This window comes from Trichechus manatus, unplaced genomic scaffold, assembly GCF_000243295.1.
Source record: "Trichechus manatus latirostris isolate Lorelei unplaced genomic scaffold, TriManLat1.0 scaffold00028, whole genome shotgun sequence".
NCBI lineage: Eukaryota > Metazoa > Chordata > Mammalia > Sirenia > Trichechidae > Trichechus > Trichechus manatus.
Genome location: NW_004443964.1, coordinates 17093804 through 17111126, shown reverse-complemented (window position 1 = coordinate 17111126; position 17323 = coordinate 17093804). Strand labels below are relative to the sequence as shown.

Below are 17323 nucleotides of genomic sequence, written 5' to 3'. Positions count from 1 at the left end.
CTTCACTGACCATCGCAAGTATTACTGACCACTCAGTTTGACTATAAGATTGATTAAATCCTTTAATTTACATGTTCTCTTGGGGTCTATTTCAGAGAAGGGTGTGTGTGTGTGTGTGTGTATGTGTGTGATTTCTCTCTCTCTCTGCTTACAAAAGTGCTTGGTACTTCTAGAGGTTACAACCTTGACCCACTGCCTTCTCTAGTTTTCATCCTGTTCTTCTCCTTTTTCCTTTATCTAACAAGTGATCTAAACCTATTGCTTTCACATCTTTATATTCCACTTCCCAAAGCCTCTGAAATCTGACTTCTACCCCTCTGCTTCTGAAACTGCACTTTATTTCTGGTTTCAAAGAAACTCAAAAGATCACCCAATCTCCCAACCAAATGACCCATGAGTCTCCTGCAGATTAAATTCAATAGTGGATGTTCTCGGTTCAGTCCTTCCATTCTTGGGGTCCCTAAAGCTTTTAACTGTCACCCAGCCCTTCCTTTTTAACTCATCTTTCTCTGGGCTTCTGCAATGCCTCACAGCCTGATTCTCTTCCTTCCTCACCTGCCACCCTCTCCTTTTTCACTGGTTGTTCTTCCTTTTGCCTCATAATATGGGCTTTCTGCAAAAATTCTGTCCTTGACTTTCTTTCCATCTTCATTCTCCCCTTTGGTAACTTAAACTACACTTGTAGCTTCTAGTTCTGAGCATTTAGCACCTAAACATCTCGAGTTCAGATTACTCCCGACCTCCAAGTCTCGATTTTTACCTCACCATTTCCACCTGGAAGACCTGCCAGCCTCTCGTTCCCAGCAGGTCCAAGCAGAACTCAACTTCCTCCTGCATCTCCATTCCCTGGCTCCATGCTCAACCACCAAAATTCTGATCCTAAATTGTCTTGCCAAGTGGACTTTCCTACTAGCGTGAGCAAGGACTGGTCAGCAAACTGGCAGTCTGATTATGAGTCACCCTGTTGTGAGTGTGGTGGGTGCCTAGACCATGAAGGTGCTGATCTGCAAAGCAGAGCACCAGGACGGTGGGTATCCCACACCAAGGCAGACTCCCCAAAGGTTCTGCCTCACCTGGCATCCCCTCTCAGTGTGAACTGAGGCACAAGGGGATGGTAACAAGTTGGGCTCAGAGGTCAGACTATCTGGTTCAAATCCCAGCTCTACCACCCACCAGCTCTTTGTCCTAAGCCTTAGTTGCCTCATCGAAAAATGAGAATACTACAACTACTCTTCTTATGTGGCTGTTATAAGTATTCATGGAAGTAATTTACTGAAAGTACTTCACACAGAGCTGGACACATGGTCAGAGCTCAGTAAATGTTAACCACTAATGTATAAGCCAATAGTCACCTGAACTTCTGCAGTAGCCTTTTAACATATCCTAAGGTGTGGAGGCTCTGCACCCTCTAACTGACAGAGCCACCAGGCTGATCTTCTGAGACCCTATTCTCATCCTTTCCTTCTTCTTCACTGTATACAGAGCAAACTCCAAACCCCCCAGACTGACATTTGATGCCTTCACAGTCGGGCTTAGCCCCTTTCTTCAGACTATATTCAATGATTCTCCATTTATAACCTTTGTTTCCAGGCATTGGATTTACCCCTAGTCTTTGGAACTGCTCCATGGAGCCTTTTGCTCATGTGCCTTGACTTGGCTGGTAGGCCATCTCCAGTACTTTCTGCCCACTCACTGGCAAACTCTGGCTCCTAAGCCAGCTCTTCTGTGAAGTTTTCCCACTCAAGCCAGGTGATACCTCCCATCCCTTAAATTCCTATCAGCATCATTGTAAAGACAGTTCACAGGGCAATTAATCGTGTGTTACCTCGTAACATTTCTTCTATGACTATGTGCACTGTTACTCAAATATGTCTCTACTACTTAATTAGTAGTTCCTGTGTTTCCTCCTTCCTTCCTTTCTTTTTTTGTTTTTTATTGTGCTTTAGGTGAAGGTTTACAGAGCAAATTAGTTTCTCATTAAACAGTTAATACACATATTTTTTTGCGACGTTGGTTACCAACCCCACAACGTGTCAACACTCTCCCTTTCTCAACCTTGGGCTTCCCATTTCCATTCGCCCAGCTTTCCTGTCCCGTCCTACCTTCTCGTCCTTGCCCCTGGGCTGGCGTGCCCATTTTGTTTCATATACACGGTTGAGCTACGTGTATTATTGTTTCTTTTATGGGCCTGTCTAATCTCTGGCTGAAGGGTAGTTCCTGTGTTTCCTGTTAAATATCTGAAAGCAAAGACTGTATCTTCTTTTTTTGTATGCTCCATAGCATTAGGTGCTTAATATATATGTGGATGTTAATTTGAAAATTGTGGCTGCTCTTTGGCTAGACGTTGATAGATAGAGACAGGAATCGATCAACTTGAGATGTCCACAGTGGCACATGCAAACAAGCAGTTATTAAATGAGAAGGAGGAGGAAGAGGAAGAGGCCTTGTTAAGCTTTATTAATATTTAATAAATGTTAGCACTGTCATTCTTACTGCCTTCTGAGAGGCACAAGATAGAAGCTCAAGGTAAAATACCCATTCCAAAGCAATGGTGTGTTTCTCTTGAGTAGGAGTATCCCAGATGAATGCTAGCAAGTCCCATGAGACCACCGCCTATAGGTGTTCTGCACATCACAGAACTACGTAGAAAACAAATGACAGAGATGACTGTCAGTCTATCCAAAAGGGAGTAAATGCTAAGGAAACCCAAGCACATAACTTTAGTGCTCCCCAAGTCAGAACACTTGCCCTCTTTTAATCTTTTAGCAGTTCAGTTCAAAGCTTCACAAAAGAGATTAGATTGAGTCAAGTCAATAGCCCCGAAATCTTTTCTAGATCCATTTACCTGGACCTGCTTTAACTCATTCCTGGGTTATGGTCTTTGCAGAAGTACTACCCATTTCTCTTATGGCCCCAATCCCTGGGCAACCCTAAGCCTTCAAAAATGTTAACTAAATCCCCAACCCCACGTGATTTCTTCTCATAGCACAGTGACTTACCTATCACCTTGACCCTCAGGACCTTGCTGATGATTTTCCCATGAGAATGGCAATTTTCCGCAATACACTGGTATTCAGTGTCTTTTGTTGGTTTGTCTTTGAACACTGCAGGATCACTGGAGCTTTTTTGAAAGCTCTCTAAAGTTTTATTTGCTTTTAAAAGGTGATAAGAAATAGGTAAGCTTCCATTTATTGATTGGCAACTGATGGCTATAGTACGTCCTTTTACCACCTCAGATCTGCTGTCATGAAAAATCCAGGGCTCAGAGAGCATTTCTAGAACGACAGAGGAGAAACAATCTGAAGGGCACTGAAGGCAGAAGCAAAACACTCAGCCCAAGCTCTGGGCTTTGCTTTCTCTGTCATCATCAGATTTTAAATGCCTGCCTGCCTTATCTACCTTTACAGGACTCCTATGGAAATGAAAGCTAATGTGTATATGTTATGAGGAAGGAGAGAGAGACAGAGAAACGCTATAAACAAAATATACCTGTTGCCACTGAGTCAATTCCAACCCAGAGTGACCCTGCAGAACAGAGTAGAACTGCCCAGAGGGTTTCTAAGGCTGTAATCTTTATGGGAGCAGACTGCCACATCTTTTTCCTGGCTGGTGGGTTCGAACCACTGACCTTTCAGTTAGCAGCCGAGCGCTTAATCACTGAGCCACCAGGGCTCCTTCAAACAAAACACAGGACTATACAAATTCAAGAAAAACGTTGTTGTTGTCGTTAGGTGCTGTCGAGTCGGTTCCACCTCATAGTGACCGTAGGTAAAACAGATGAAACACTGCCCAGTCCTGCACCTTCCATTTTGTTACATCACTATAAATACATGTTTATATTTTCATATATCACACATATGCAAACACAGAGACTTTTTTGGTGTTGAGAAAAGACACAGAAAAAAAAAAAGTATAACAAATATCCAAACAAAATACATTTTACAACAAATTCTTAGTGCCTTAGTCTCCTGATAGGAAATTACACGCCTCAAGAGATAAGAATTCTACTAGGTTATTGTTAGAACTTAACTTATTTATAAAGCTTATGAATCCAAATGACCTCTCCCAATAATAATAATAAAGGAATTAAAAAATACAGTGACCCATCTTTGTCTCTTGCATTATTTCCTGTTGAGCTAGATGGCCAGAGAGTTGACAAAAGGCTAAACTGCTGGTTCAGTTGAGACTAAAGTCGTGGCTGGAAAATCCACAGGTATAGGACCATGACTGAACAATAACAGTGACCGCTTGACCGATGTTCCGCATTCATCTAGGACCTGGCTACTTGAAAGTGTGGTGCAGTGGCCAGAGCATCAGCATCACCAAGGGATTTGTTAGAAATGCAGAATCTGGCCCCTTCCTTTCCTGTGGAAGCAGGACCTGCCCTCTAACCAGGTCCCAAGTGATTTGTTTGCACATTCAAGTCTGAGAAACCTGGCTGAGGTGGCCCCAGGACCTACATTCAGCCCTTCTCTTGGCCAGGATACGGATTAAAAAAACTAGAACTTAAGAGCTGCTGAAAGTTTAACACTGACCAAGCAGTGTTTCCTCCCTGGCCTTTGGGGTGGGACCCTGCTCTAGCAGCCAGAATCTTGCCAATCAGGAGTCACATGATCAGCATGTAGCTACAATCCAGTCATGACCTTGATTTTGGACCATAACATTTTCCTCACATTGCCCCTCTCCGGTGCTCTGACCGGGAATATCCACTCACCTCTGTTCAGCCTCTCAATTCCACCCCTCTCTCCTTCCCTTGAATTCTGACCCTGTCTGAAGCTGCTCTGCCTTCAGACTGGAGAGGGTCGCAGTTGACAATAAACCCCTTTGTCTCATTTTATACTGGCTTTGAGCCAGCAAGGCCATACTCACCACACACGGTGATCTGGACCTTGTTGCTCCTCTTGACCACGTTGCCGATGGCCGCAGTGCACATGTAGGTCCCGCTGTCCCACTCTGAGGCGACCTTGGTGAAATTCTGAGTCTGCGTCACAGTCATGTTTTCCTTCCAGATGGTGAAGTTGGCTGGGGGCGCTCCTGGGATGGTGCACTGGAGGCTTAGGCTTTCACCCTCGTCCAGACGTGTGATGGAAGATTCCAGCTTTGGCTTGGAAAACAGCTCTGAAAAAACAGTGAGTGTACAGGGCAGTGAACCTATTCTGCATGATGCTGTAATGGTGGGCACATGACATGAAGCATTTTTCAAAACCCATAGGAATGTACAAAATAAAGAGTAAACCCTAATGTAAACTAGGGACTTTAGTTAGTAATAACGTATCAATACTGGTTCATTGGAACATTGGTGGTTCAGTGGTAGAATTCTCACCTTTCATGCAGGAGACCCGGTTCAATTCCCGGTCAATGCACCTTATGCATAGCCACCACCTGTCTGTCACTGGAGGCTTGGGTGTTGCTATGCTGCTGAACAAGTTTCAGCAGAGCTTCCAGACTAAAATGGACTAGGAAGAAAGGCCCGGCAATCTACTTCCAAATATCAGTTGATGAAAACCCCATGGATCACAATGGTCCAATCCGCAACCAATCACAGGGATGGCTCAGGATGGGGCAGGCCAACTCAATGGCAGTTAACAAGAACAACAATTGATAACAACAATTGATTCACTAATTGTAACGAATGTACCACAGGAATGTAAGACATATAGTAGGAGAAACAATGTACAGGAGGGAGGAGAATATGGGAACACAGGACTGTCTGCAAGTTTTTCTGTAAACCTAAAAACTACTCTAAGAAATAAAGTCTATTGAAAGAAACAACAAAGCAGTGAGTGGGGATGAGGTGAGATTGACTGGAAACCATCCCAGAGCCCCTCATGGAGAGGCCATTGGTCCACCAGCTTTTAGCAGAACCAACTTCCAACTTCTTACGAAAAGGTAGAGCAAAAGTTTTCCTTGGCTTCCCACATTCCCTGATGATCATACAATCAAAAAGCTATAGTTCATTCTTTTTTTTTTTATTGTGCTTTAAATGAAAGTTTACAGTCCAAGTTAGTTTCTCATACAAAACTTTATACACATGCTCTCCCTATTCTGTGACGGCGCACTCCTCCTTTCCACCGCTGATTTCTTGTGTCCATTCAACCAGCTCCTGTCCCTTTCTGCCTTCTCATCTCGCCTCCAGACAGGAGCTGCCCATTAAGACTCATGTATTTACTTGAGCTAAGAAGCACACTCTTCATGAGTATCATTTTATGTCTTACAGTCCAGTCTAATCTTTGTCTGAAGAGTTGGCTTCAGGAACGGTTTTAGTTTTTGGCTAACAGAGAGTCTGGGGGCCATGTCTTCCGGGGCCCCACCAATCTCAGTCAGACCATTAAGTCTGGTCTTTTTACTAGAATTTGAGTTCTACACCCCACTTTTCTCCTGTGGTTCATTCATTGTCTGGGATTCCTATGGCAGGTTTTCCTCTCTTGTTAATCCAATTTATTGCACAGACATGGAGTAGATAAATTTTGTAATTTGAAATCCAGCAAGCAATGATTCATTCACTCCCTCATTTATTAATTCATGCATTCACTCACTCCACAACTATTTATTTCAGGCCCATTCTGTTCTGGGCACCTTGCCAGGCACCAGAGAGACAGCTGTGAATAAGAAAGAGTGCCTGGTTGCCCACATATCTGTGAATATACTTCTGTCTAGTGGGGGATTCAGACACATGTTGGCAGCAGAGCCCACAGAGGACACACAGAACCTAAGCTTGGGGGATCAGGAAACGTCTCCTGGATGAAGTTAGTCAGGGAAAGAGGACGGGGAAAATGTTCGAGGCAGAGAGAACAGCATATGGGAAGGCCTGACAGAAGGTTCACACGCTTGAAAGGCCGTCAGTCTTCCTGGATCATAGTGCAGGTAGGAGAGGCCGGAGGTGGGCCTGTAGACCACAAAGGTTCTTAGGAACCACCCTAAGATGTATGGACTGTACCCTCAGGGCAATGGGAACCAAGCAGGGTCTGGGTCAGGAGAATGCCGTCTGATGTGTTTTCTAGAAAGATCTCTGAAAGAGGAATGAATGGGGTTTGGAGAGGCCCAGACTGGAGGCAGGAGGGGATGTAATGTGAGCCTGAAGCAGAGTGACTTGGGATTGGGGAGAAGTAGCAGCTGGCCACCATTACTCTAGTGCTTCCTACAAAGAGGAAAGAAGATGATCACCTGAAACCTCCCAAGGTCAAGTACTTTATAAGCTATTACATGCTGTGCCACTTTAAGGAGTTATTGGCACCATAATTTAGGTTGGATGTCAGCAGTGGTAAAGACCGAGGTTGACTTTCAAGGTGTCTTGTCATTTCCTAACTAAAATATTCCCTGAAATATGTCAATATTTCATAGTTTTTGCGTATGTTTTTATTTTTAGCGACAGGGTAACTACTAGTTAACTACTTCACCAATGTAAAGACTTGGATCTCTCATGTCAGCAAATGCAAACTGACTTCACAGTTATGACCCTTGATGAAGAAGGAAGAAGTCTGTCCTCAAGGCAGTAATTCTTCAGTCTACTTGCATTTAAAAAAAAAAGGAACAAGACTAAAAGTTCCTTTTAGGAAAGTTTCTTGGGTCAGAGTTTTGAGAACACAGCCAGGAGTCAGGGAATCAAGTTCTGCCATTGGTTCTAATATTTACGTGCTGTATAGGACTTGGGGTAAAAAATCAGCCCTGCCATTGTCATCATCGATGTTACAAAGCCATGGATGTCATTTCCATCATAATCAGAGTCCACAGTGTCCTCCTAGTTTCCTCAACAGGTAATAAAATAAAAGCTTCCAAAATATAGTATTCCAATAATTAATCTATATTTCATAAAGGTACCTTGATTCATCCTTCCTTCCTTCTATGTTATCTGTGTTCAGAGCACCATCAAAGCTTGGGGTTGGAAGTAGGAGGAAAAAGGACCCAAAGAAGTTGACATCCTAACACACCTTACGATCTCATTAGAAGGAGACCAAAAGAAAAACAAAACAAAATGAAAAAATGCCTTAGGAAAAATCCCAAAGTAATGACTCTGCATTTTAAAAAATGTAACAAAAAATGTAAAAAATATAAACCATCCTACTAAGGTGGGTGCAGGGTGGTTTAGAATTAGGAGTGAATCATTAGGGAGTAATAATCTATTTGTAAATGAGGTGATGGACAATGACCTGTAGAGCAGTGGCCTCTGAACAAGGGGAATGGTGGGTCCCACGGCATGGACAAAGAACCAGTAACTTTTGTATAAACATACTGGCTGGACTATCACGAAGAGTAATCAGGGATCAATCTTGTATTCACTCATTGAACAAATATGTATTGAGCTGCTACAATGTGCCAAGCTCTGTGCAAAGTTCCAAAGATGTAACATGATTTGAGTCACAGACCTGGCCTTCAGGAGCTCTCATAGAGTAGTGGAGACAGACACCAAACCAAATCTGACAGTAACTGTTGATTAGAAAGAGCAGAGTGCGGTGGGAACTGAGGTGTGAACGGTGGACTCTGTCTAGGGCAGCCTGGAGAGATCTGGGGCTTGGTCTTTAAGGATATTGGAAGTTTTTCAGATAGTCAAGGGGAAAGGGTGCTCCAGATAGATGAAGAGGTCAAGTGAAGAATCATGGACCTGAAGGGGTTTGAGCCCATGAATAGCGATCTTTACTAGGGGCAGTTTTCAGAAGGCTTCATTACTCCCATCTTGCAGAGCTGAGGCAAAGAGAAGCTCAATAACTCACCCAAGGTAACAGACGTAGTGAGTAGCAGGATTGGGATTTAGTATTATAGCCTGCACCCCAACCACCACAGCTGACTCCTGGCTCACTTTACATTGACTTCTCCCCAGGAGCACCACATCCCCATCTGTGTAACGTTCATTCCAACAAGCAGTGGCAAAGAAGAAAAATACCAGTTCTTATTGGCCACCACCAATCTGGATTCTAGAATGATGGCTTCTGGAGCCCACCATATGCCAACACCCTCCAGCAGCAGCCCTACCTGTTATGTTGACCACGATGCTGCTGACCTTGGATATCCGACTGGCTTCCACTTTACAGGTGTAGTTGCCGTTGTGCTCCTCTGCGGCCATCACCGAGTAGACAGCCTCATTGCCATGTCTGCTGTGCGCAACAATCGCCTTGTCCTTCTGGATTATGATTTCAGGAAATGCCTGGGCCAAGTGCGTCACTTGAATGGTGCACTTAACATGGAGCTGATCTCCTTCTGTAATCATTCCTGTAGGACTGACGTGGAACTTGGGAATGGAGAAGGATGCTACAAGAGAAAAGGACAATGCATCTGGGCTCAGGTTCAAATGCATCTGGGCAAGGGATAAGTGCACTTCCTACTCTTTTCTGCTCTGCTCCTGTTGCCAACCACTGTTTTTCCTTATTGATTTTAAAAATTCAACTTTCCTCCCCAAAACCCTCACCTAGGCTTCCCTGATGCTCCCCTCCTTCTCACTCATTCTTGCGTCTTCAGCCTTCTTAACTCCATTTCTCTAACTTTCTTTAGCTTCCCAAAGGCCAAACCACCTTCTCTAGGTCTCTTGTGCAGAACCTTCCTCAGATGACCTCAGAAATAACCACAGCAGTTAGAAGTGGATTGTCCCCATCCACCAAGGATTTTCCAGCCTCTTTTCACACCTGCCTAGAATGAACATTTCATAGAACTATGGCATTTCAGCATGAATATCCTATAGCTTTCAAAAGTGACAAGTATGTGGACTATGCTGATTCATGGAAATGTACACTTTAATAACTACATGCAAAAAAATGTGGTTTCTAGTTTATTCTATTTCTTTCTTTTTCTTTTTTTTAATGCTGTCTATGCCTCAATAAATTGATGCAACGGTTTGTGCAGTTTGAAAACTACTCCTTTAATGAGACATGGGCCTGACACCACCAGGGATTGGGGTCTTCAGGAGATAATGAAGGAAGTAGGGCCAGGTCCTTGGCCTTTGCTCCCACAAGAATACAAAAAAACCCAACAATGACAAAACAAAACCACGTAACCCAAACAGGCCATAAAAGACTATATGTACGCAGATCACGACTGTGTAAAACACAGACAGGGACGTTAAAAAATGCTCGAAGTGAGTTTAGGTGATAAAATACTTTAATATTGATTAGAATTTTTGTGTTCTACTATACAGTCATTTTAATGACTCTTTAAGGATAATTTTTAATACTATAAAGTCAATTTTAATAAAAAGCTATCATTTAAAAAAAATTTGATTTTCTGAGAAAATGTCAAAAAGGAAGGACATTTTTTAGCACGCTCAACAAGGGCCCCACATCCTCTGAGGCAGCTTAATGATAACTAAGGTCTTTCTTATATTGAAATTCACTCCAGATATACAAGATTTACATGCAGAAAAAAATGAAACCAGATAAATACAAAAAGAAAACATAGGTGCACTATTTCTTTAATAATGTTAGAGTGTGGAGGACTTTTAGAAGTTAATCACAAAACTGAGATGCCATAAAGAAAAAAAGACTGATAAATTTTACTAAATTCAGGTATTTTCCCATTTTTTTGCTATTACAACAATCCTGCAATGTACAAATTTGTACTTATATCTTGGGTATTTTTACAAGCATTTAAGTACTGTTATTTTTAAGGTTAATTCTTAGCAGTAGGATTGTTGATTCAAATGTTTTGTGCGTTTTCACTATTGATAGATGTTGCCTATGGTTACCTGTGCTCACACTCACTTTCTGCTGTCCCCTCTTTCTCTCCTGAGAGTATTTCTCAGGTCGGCTCATATGTCCAAGGTCTTGGATGATGGGGGGAAGTTAAGGATGGAACCCCTCACCCAATGTGAGAAGCAAAGGCTGAGGGTCTGGCCTCCCTTCCCACACCATATCCTTCAGACCCCACTCCCTGATGTCTGACCCTCACTGACTTAAAGCAGTGGTTTCCAAACTGCAAGCCCCACAATTCATCAACTTAGTGAGTCATGGCCAGCGTTGAAAAAAACTGAAATAGAAAATATCAAAATGCATCTCATATATATTAAATATTGCTTGTGAAAATTTTGTTTCATATATATGCTTATACATATAAATATATTTGGAAAATAATATTTAATAATACATGTGTGTGTGTATATATATATATTTTTACTGTGTCAGAGTCAAAAAAAGTTTGACAAATAAGATTGACTTAAAGTGATTAAGAACAAGTCTTAAGTCCTGAGAACAGTGGCCCAGCTGGAAGGCCCCAGCCTATTCCTAATTCTGGGTTCTGTCCCCCGATACCAAACCAGCAAACCACAAGAATGATGGAAAGAACAGCAGGACTGACACCTCACGGTGACCAGGTCACTCCTGGTGAGGTCCGAAGTCTCCATCTGAAGCCCAGAGAGGATCATAGCTTGGCAGCGGAATATTAAAATATGGTCTTGTTCCTCAATCGGAAATTCCACCATCACAAAATTTTGGTTCTGAGAAGTCTTCTCTCTACTTTGTTTGATGGTTTTTGATTCTAGTGAAACTTTTTCAATTTTGAAATATATTGGAGCCTTTTCCTCTTCGACAGAACAATTGACCGTCACGACCCCGCCTTCTATCACCTCCTTCTTGTCCAGCACTACCCTGGGATTGGGTACTCCTTTAGGGAAAGAGAAAGTCCATCAGTATCAGTTTGATCCAGTGGCACAAGCCTCTGAGTCATTGCGGTTGACCCTTCTGAGGGTTCTTTTTTTTTGCTCCTGGAACACTCAGTACTACCTAACCAAATTCGTTGATTTCAAGTCAACTCCAACTCATGGTGACCCCATGTGTGGCAGAGTAGAACTGTGCTCCATTGGGTTTCCAATGGCTGATTATTTTGCAGGTAGATTGCCAGGCCTTACTGGGTGGACTCGAACCTCAAACTTTTGATTAGCAGCCAAGTACATTAACCATTTGCACCACCCAGGTACTCCTAATACTACCTACTCGTGATAATTTTTGAGCATTTATGTGTCCAGCACCATACCAGCATTTGAAAAATATAAAATACACTTAAGATGTGATTGGTGCTTTCAGAGTTTACAATCCCATTGGGAAGACAAATCTCCTTAACGGATATGATTTAAAAAAACAAAAACAAAAAACCCACCAGACAGCATTTATTGTTATTACTGTAATTGTAATAATAATTCCTTGAATGCCAACCATGCATCAAGCCACATAACTAGGCTTTACATTATATCCATGATCCCATGTAATTCTCATAAAAAGCCTGCTGAGTAGGCATAAAGGATAAAATTATAACCACTTTATAGATGAAGAAGCTGAAGCTCAGGGTTCAAGGCCCATTCAAAAGCACACAGACTGCAAGCCCCCGGGCAGAGAGTGGACTCTAGGTCTCCCAAGCCAGGGGGTGTGTGTGTGTGTGTGTGTGTGTGTGTGCCCGCGCGCGCGCACGTCCGTGCATATGCACGTGCACACTGTCCCACACAGCATAAGCCTTCCCAGTTCAAAGAACAATACTGAAGATAACCAAGCATCAGAGTATGCTGCAGAGACAAAGAGTGATAGGGCAGTCAGGAAGGGAGGAGCCCCTCTTTGCCTGGGGGATCAGAGAAGATTCCAGAAGGAGCAGGACCTGAGCTGTGCCTTCAAGGGAGGGTGGGACAGATGAGGTGTGATGGGGGCCAAGGGCAGACATTTCGGGGCACATAGTTGTGGCTTTTAGGAGGGCTATCTAGAGCAGAGGTCCCTGAATAGTGCAAACAATTTGTGCTCCTCTACTTACTGAAAGGTTAGCATTCCAACCCACCCAATGGTGCCAAGAAACAAAGGTCTGGCAATCTGCTTATGTAAAGATTACAACCAAGAAAACTCTATGGGGCTCAGTTCTACTCTTTAACACATGAGGTTGCCATGAACCCAAATTGACTTGACAGCAATGGGTTTCGTTTTTGTTTTTGTTTTTGTCTAGAGTAGAGAACAGGGGAGGAGGGGAAGGTACATAGAGTGGTGAGCCGAGGTCGGCCCAGGAGGAGCTGGGGGAGCCAGCTGAGATGAGCCTTGCTTGCACAGGCCCCATGTGCTGGCTGTCATGTGCTCCATCTTGGAATCAGACAGGCCGTGCTTGAACCCTAAACTTGCCGCTTCCTGAGTGTGCACCCTCAACCAGCCACCTCCTCTCACTGGCCCTCAGTTTCCTCATCTCACCTCCTAGGATTGTTGTAATGGAAAGAGGGAATCTATGGAGCGAGTTCAGCAAAGTGCCTGGAAATGAGTAAGTACTTAAACAATTGGAACTCGGAGAATTTTTATAACTTGGCAGGTTAGCGAGCAAAGTGGAGATGCAATAAGTTTTAGGAGCATTAAGTGGGCTGTAGGGTGAGGCTTGTGGTGGGACGAGGAGACCAGAGTAGGTCCAGTGGTGGGGGGTTGGGGTGGGGGGCTCCTGCAGTCACCCAGACCCATCTCCTACATTCTTTCAGACATTTCGCAGCTAATTTATTCAACAAATCTTTATTGAAATGCCCCCACCAGGCAGACGCAGAGCCAAGCACTAGGGGGCATCAAGGAGCCAAAGCCTCAAGCAATTAGTTCCCTACAATTGTGATTATTTCTGTGAAGGAGGGGTGGTATGAAAGTAACTAATGACCTCGTTCAAGATGGGTATTCATTCATTCAGCACGTGGTTACTGAACATGCTTCATTTGCTATCCCATTGCATCCTCAGAATAAAACAACCTTCAAGACTGCATGTAATCACCTAGGTATCCCTCTTCTAAAGAAAGGAAACAGACTCCCAGAGGTTGGTGGATTTGCCTGAAGGGCACCCAGTTGATACATGACAGAGCTGGGATACTAACTTCTTTCTCAGCTTCTGCTCTTTCACACTTATGCTGTCTCCCACTTCTCTACCCACTTCACCATCAAGCAAACTCCTACTCGACTTTCCATGTCTGGCCCTAATGCTTCTTCGTCTAGGAAACCCTCCCTAACTTCTCCAAGCAGAACAGTTTCCTTCTTCCTTTGTGCTCCCAAGGCACTTGGATCATAAGGCTATTGGACTGTAATTATTTAAACGCCTTTTTCTCTTCCCTGACTCATAGCCTCAGGAAATGCTGCTTGAGTGAATCCAAATTCCTGACAACCATTTTCCTATCTGTACATCCCTACCCCATTTCTGCCTGCCTTTTCATCTGTTTAATTCATTCTACAAATACTTATTGAGTGTCTACTAGGAGCCAGGTTCTTTGTTCAGGCTACAAAAATGGGCCAGACATTGGTGCTTGCTACCACTACTGACTCTTCTGACCAGGGACTCAATAGTTGGTCCCGGATAGAATGGGAGAAAAATGTAGAGCAATACTCAAATTCCTAAAAAAAGGCTAGACTTACTGGACTGGTAGAGACTAGATGAACCCCTGAGACTATCGCCCTGAGACACACTTTAAACTTGGAACTCAAACCACTCCCAGAGGTCACCTTTCAGCCAAATGACAGATTGGCCCATAAAATAAATAATATCATCTATGAGTACTGTGTTCTTCAAAATAATCATCTAGATGAAACCAAATGGTAAACGTTTACCCTAGACCAAAGATGAGAAGGTTGCGGGTGGGGCATAGGGAAGCTAGATTAAACCTGAACAACCAAAATGGAAATAATGAGAATGCTGATATACTGTGAAGAATGCAACCAATGTCACTGAACAATAGGTGTAGAAATTGTTAAACGAAAACCTAATTTCCTGTGTAAACGTTCACCAAAAACACAGCAAAATATTAAAAAAAGGCAAATATTAAAAAAAATGGGCCAGACATCATCTCTCTCCTCATGACCTCAGTCCTGAAGAGCAGACAGATGTGTGAAAAATAGTTAAAATATTGAGTGAAATAGCAACTGCCATTTACTGGGAACTCACTATCTATTAGGAATTATATGAAGGGTAATTCCTGAGCTGGATATTATCATCCTCATTTTACTGATGAGGATTTTGGAGTGTAGAGAGGTTAGGGGATTTGTCCAGATCCCAAAGTAACTGTAGAATTCAGGCTCTTAACACTCAGCCCAATGGTCTTTGTACACACAACAAATGCCAGTAAAGGTAGAGAGCGCTTAGGGACCGGTACCCTGGAGGAGATCAATTTTGTTTGGGAGAGTGTCAGAGAAGAGACCTTTGAGTTGAGTCTTGAAGGAGAAAGATTAGTTCACATGGAGAGAGATGAAGAAGGGCACTTGCAGGAGAGGAAACGGCATGTAGAAAGGCAAGGAGGTTAGATCTAGCCTGGCATATTGGGAGCATATCTAAAGCCTACATTTTCAGGTTAGGAAAATGGGCAGGGAAGCCCAGGGTTCTGTTCACTCACAATTCCTGTTCATGCAGCCACGTGTGTTACACTTCATCTGCCTGAGCTAGGTTCAAGTCCAAGGACTCACCTCGCACCGACACCTGGTATTCCGGCGTGGTTTTCTCCTTGTTGTTCAGGATCACAGTGCATTTGTATTTCCCCGAGTCATAAACCCGGGCTTGGGGAATGAAATAACTCTCTGTGTTCTCTCGGGAGGAGACGTTGTAGAACATCACGTCATCCTTGTAGAACAGCACTAGGTGATGGGGCTTGACATGTGAGGTGGTACTGATATCCACGATGCACTGGAGGGTCAGGTTCTGCCCATTTCGCACTGTCCACCCTGGCAGGCTCTCCATGCGGATGCTGTTGATGGTGAAAGCTAAGCGCAAAGGGAAGGAGTGTAGACACACCTGTTATCTCAGAAACAGCATCCCGGTGAACTTGGAAACAGATCCTCTAGGCTCAGTCAAGCCTTCAGATGATTGCAACCCCAGCCAAAAGCTTGTCTGCAATCTCGTGAGAGACCCTGAGCCAGAGCCACCCAAGTAAGCCATTCCCAGATTCCTGAGCCTCGGAAACTGATTGATACAATAAATGTGTGTTGTCTTAAGTCTCCAAGTTTGGGGGTAATTTGTTACACAGGGGGTAACACAGGTCTTTTCCACTTGGAGAGATGAAGGCTGACAGTCACCAACAGCATGGACAAGGCAATCATGGACCACAGTGCCAAATCCCATAGATAACAAACATACCCCCAATCAGTCCTCAAAAATCTCCACCGGGTTCTTCTTAAGATAATACAGAAAACATTATTCTCTTTGTAAATAAACTGTCCAGCTACAGCCAAACCTGGATTACTGTGTGCAGGTCTTACTATTTACACAATACAGTGAATATTTGTAACATGGGGTACCTGGATCTCCTGGGATATGCATAGATGGGCTTTGGGGGTCCATGACCACCTTTAATTGTATGCAGATGTGCATTTTTCTAAAGAGAGAGTCCACAGCTTTCCCTACAGAACCCAAGAGGTTCAAAGCTGTTGTGATGGAAGGTGGGGGTTTTGGAACAGCCTAAAGAGGTCAGGTCTTTTCAACCCAGAGAGATGAAGGCTGACAAAGTCACCCGCAGCATAGACGAGGCACTCATGGACCACAGTGCCAAATCCCAGAATATGAAAACGAAGGGGCCTCCACCTCAAGGCCACCAAGCAGTGGATGCTGATGCTCCCTGGGAAGATGAGGTATCGTGACTCAGCCAGCCACCTGGCCCTCAACCCGGAAATTACTCAGGAAGAGAGGAGGTGGGGAGACAGGGGCCACCCACCACAGTTAGAAAAACTCCAGGGAACCACAAAGCATGGAGTCCCTGATGAACTGTGCACAGCACAGAGAATGCTGACCTCATCTTCTCTTCTTAATCTCAAGCTTCTCCAAGTTTAGTTGAAATCCCTTCCAGAGGACATTTACGGAGCATGTGTGCTAGGTGCTGAGATTACAGGGTGATTAAGAAATCACTCCTGCTGTCCAAGCTGTTGCAGGGAGTGGGGGACACAGATAATCTGAGTACAATGATATAGCTCCATTAGAAGGGCTACCCAGGGGAGGCAAGGAAAGTCTGAAGGAAGTGACCCATGAACTGAGCCTTGAACCAGGCCAAAGAGGGGAAGTGGAGTGCTCGGGGCAGGAGAACAACATGTACCAGGGCACAGGGGCATGAGAAATCACAGCACATTCTGGGCATGACCCATTACAGGAACAAGAGTGTAGGGCCAGAGGGGCCAGACTGGCGGTACCAGAAGAGAAGGGCTTTGCCTGCTGTGCTGATGAACTGGTCCCTGGCCTGAGGGTCTTCAGGAGTGGAGTAACAAGATGAGATTGGATTCTAGAAAGATTATTGCAGGCAAAACACAGAAACCAGCCTGTGTGGGTGGTTCTGGTGAAAGCTGGTGAGGCCTGAGCTAGGGCAGGGCCAGTGGGGGTGAGGGGAAGGGGGGATAGATTTAAGAAATCTTTAACAGACTCCAAAGGAATTATTTGATTAGAT

The 17323-nt window shown here is 43.9% G+C and overlaps 1 protein-coding gene across 6 annotated transcripts in view; it reads right to left on the bottom strand.

Moving 5' to 3' along the window:
• PECAM1 (platelet and endothelial cell adhesion molecule 1) overlaps positions 1-17323 on the bottom strand; it is a 73681-nt gene that overhangs the window by 33103 nt on the left and 23255 nt on the right. For all 6 annotated transcript variants that reach the window (XM_023729339.1, XM_023729343.1, XM_023729341.1 and 3 more), the window contains 5 exons: positions 15363-15656; positions 11278-11583; positions 8968-9243; positions 4870-5118; positions 3000-3275 (listed from right to left, as the gene is read on the bottom strand). In XM_023729339.1, coding sequence (XP_023585107.1) covers positions 3000-3275; positions 4870-5118; positions 8968-9243; positions 11278-11583; positions 15363-15656 — 1401 coding nt within the window. The remainder of the gene's footprint in view (positions 1-2999; positions 3276-4869; positions 5119-8967; positions 9244-11277; positions 11584-15362; positions 15657-17323) is intronic.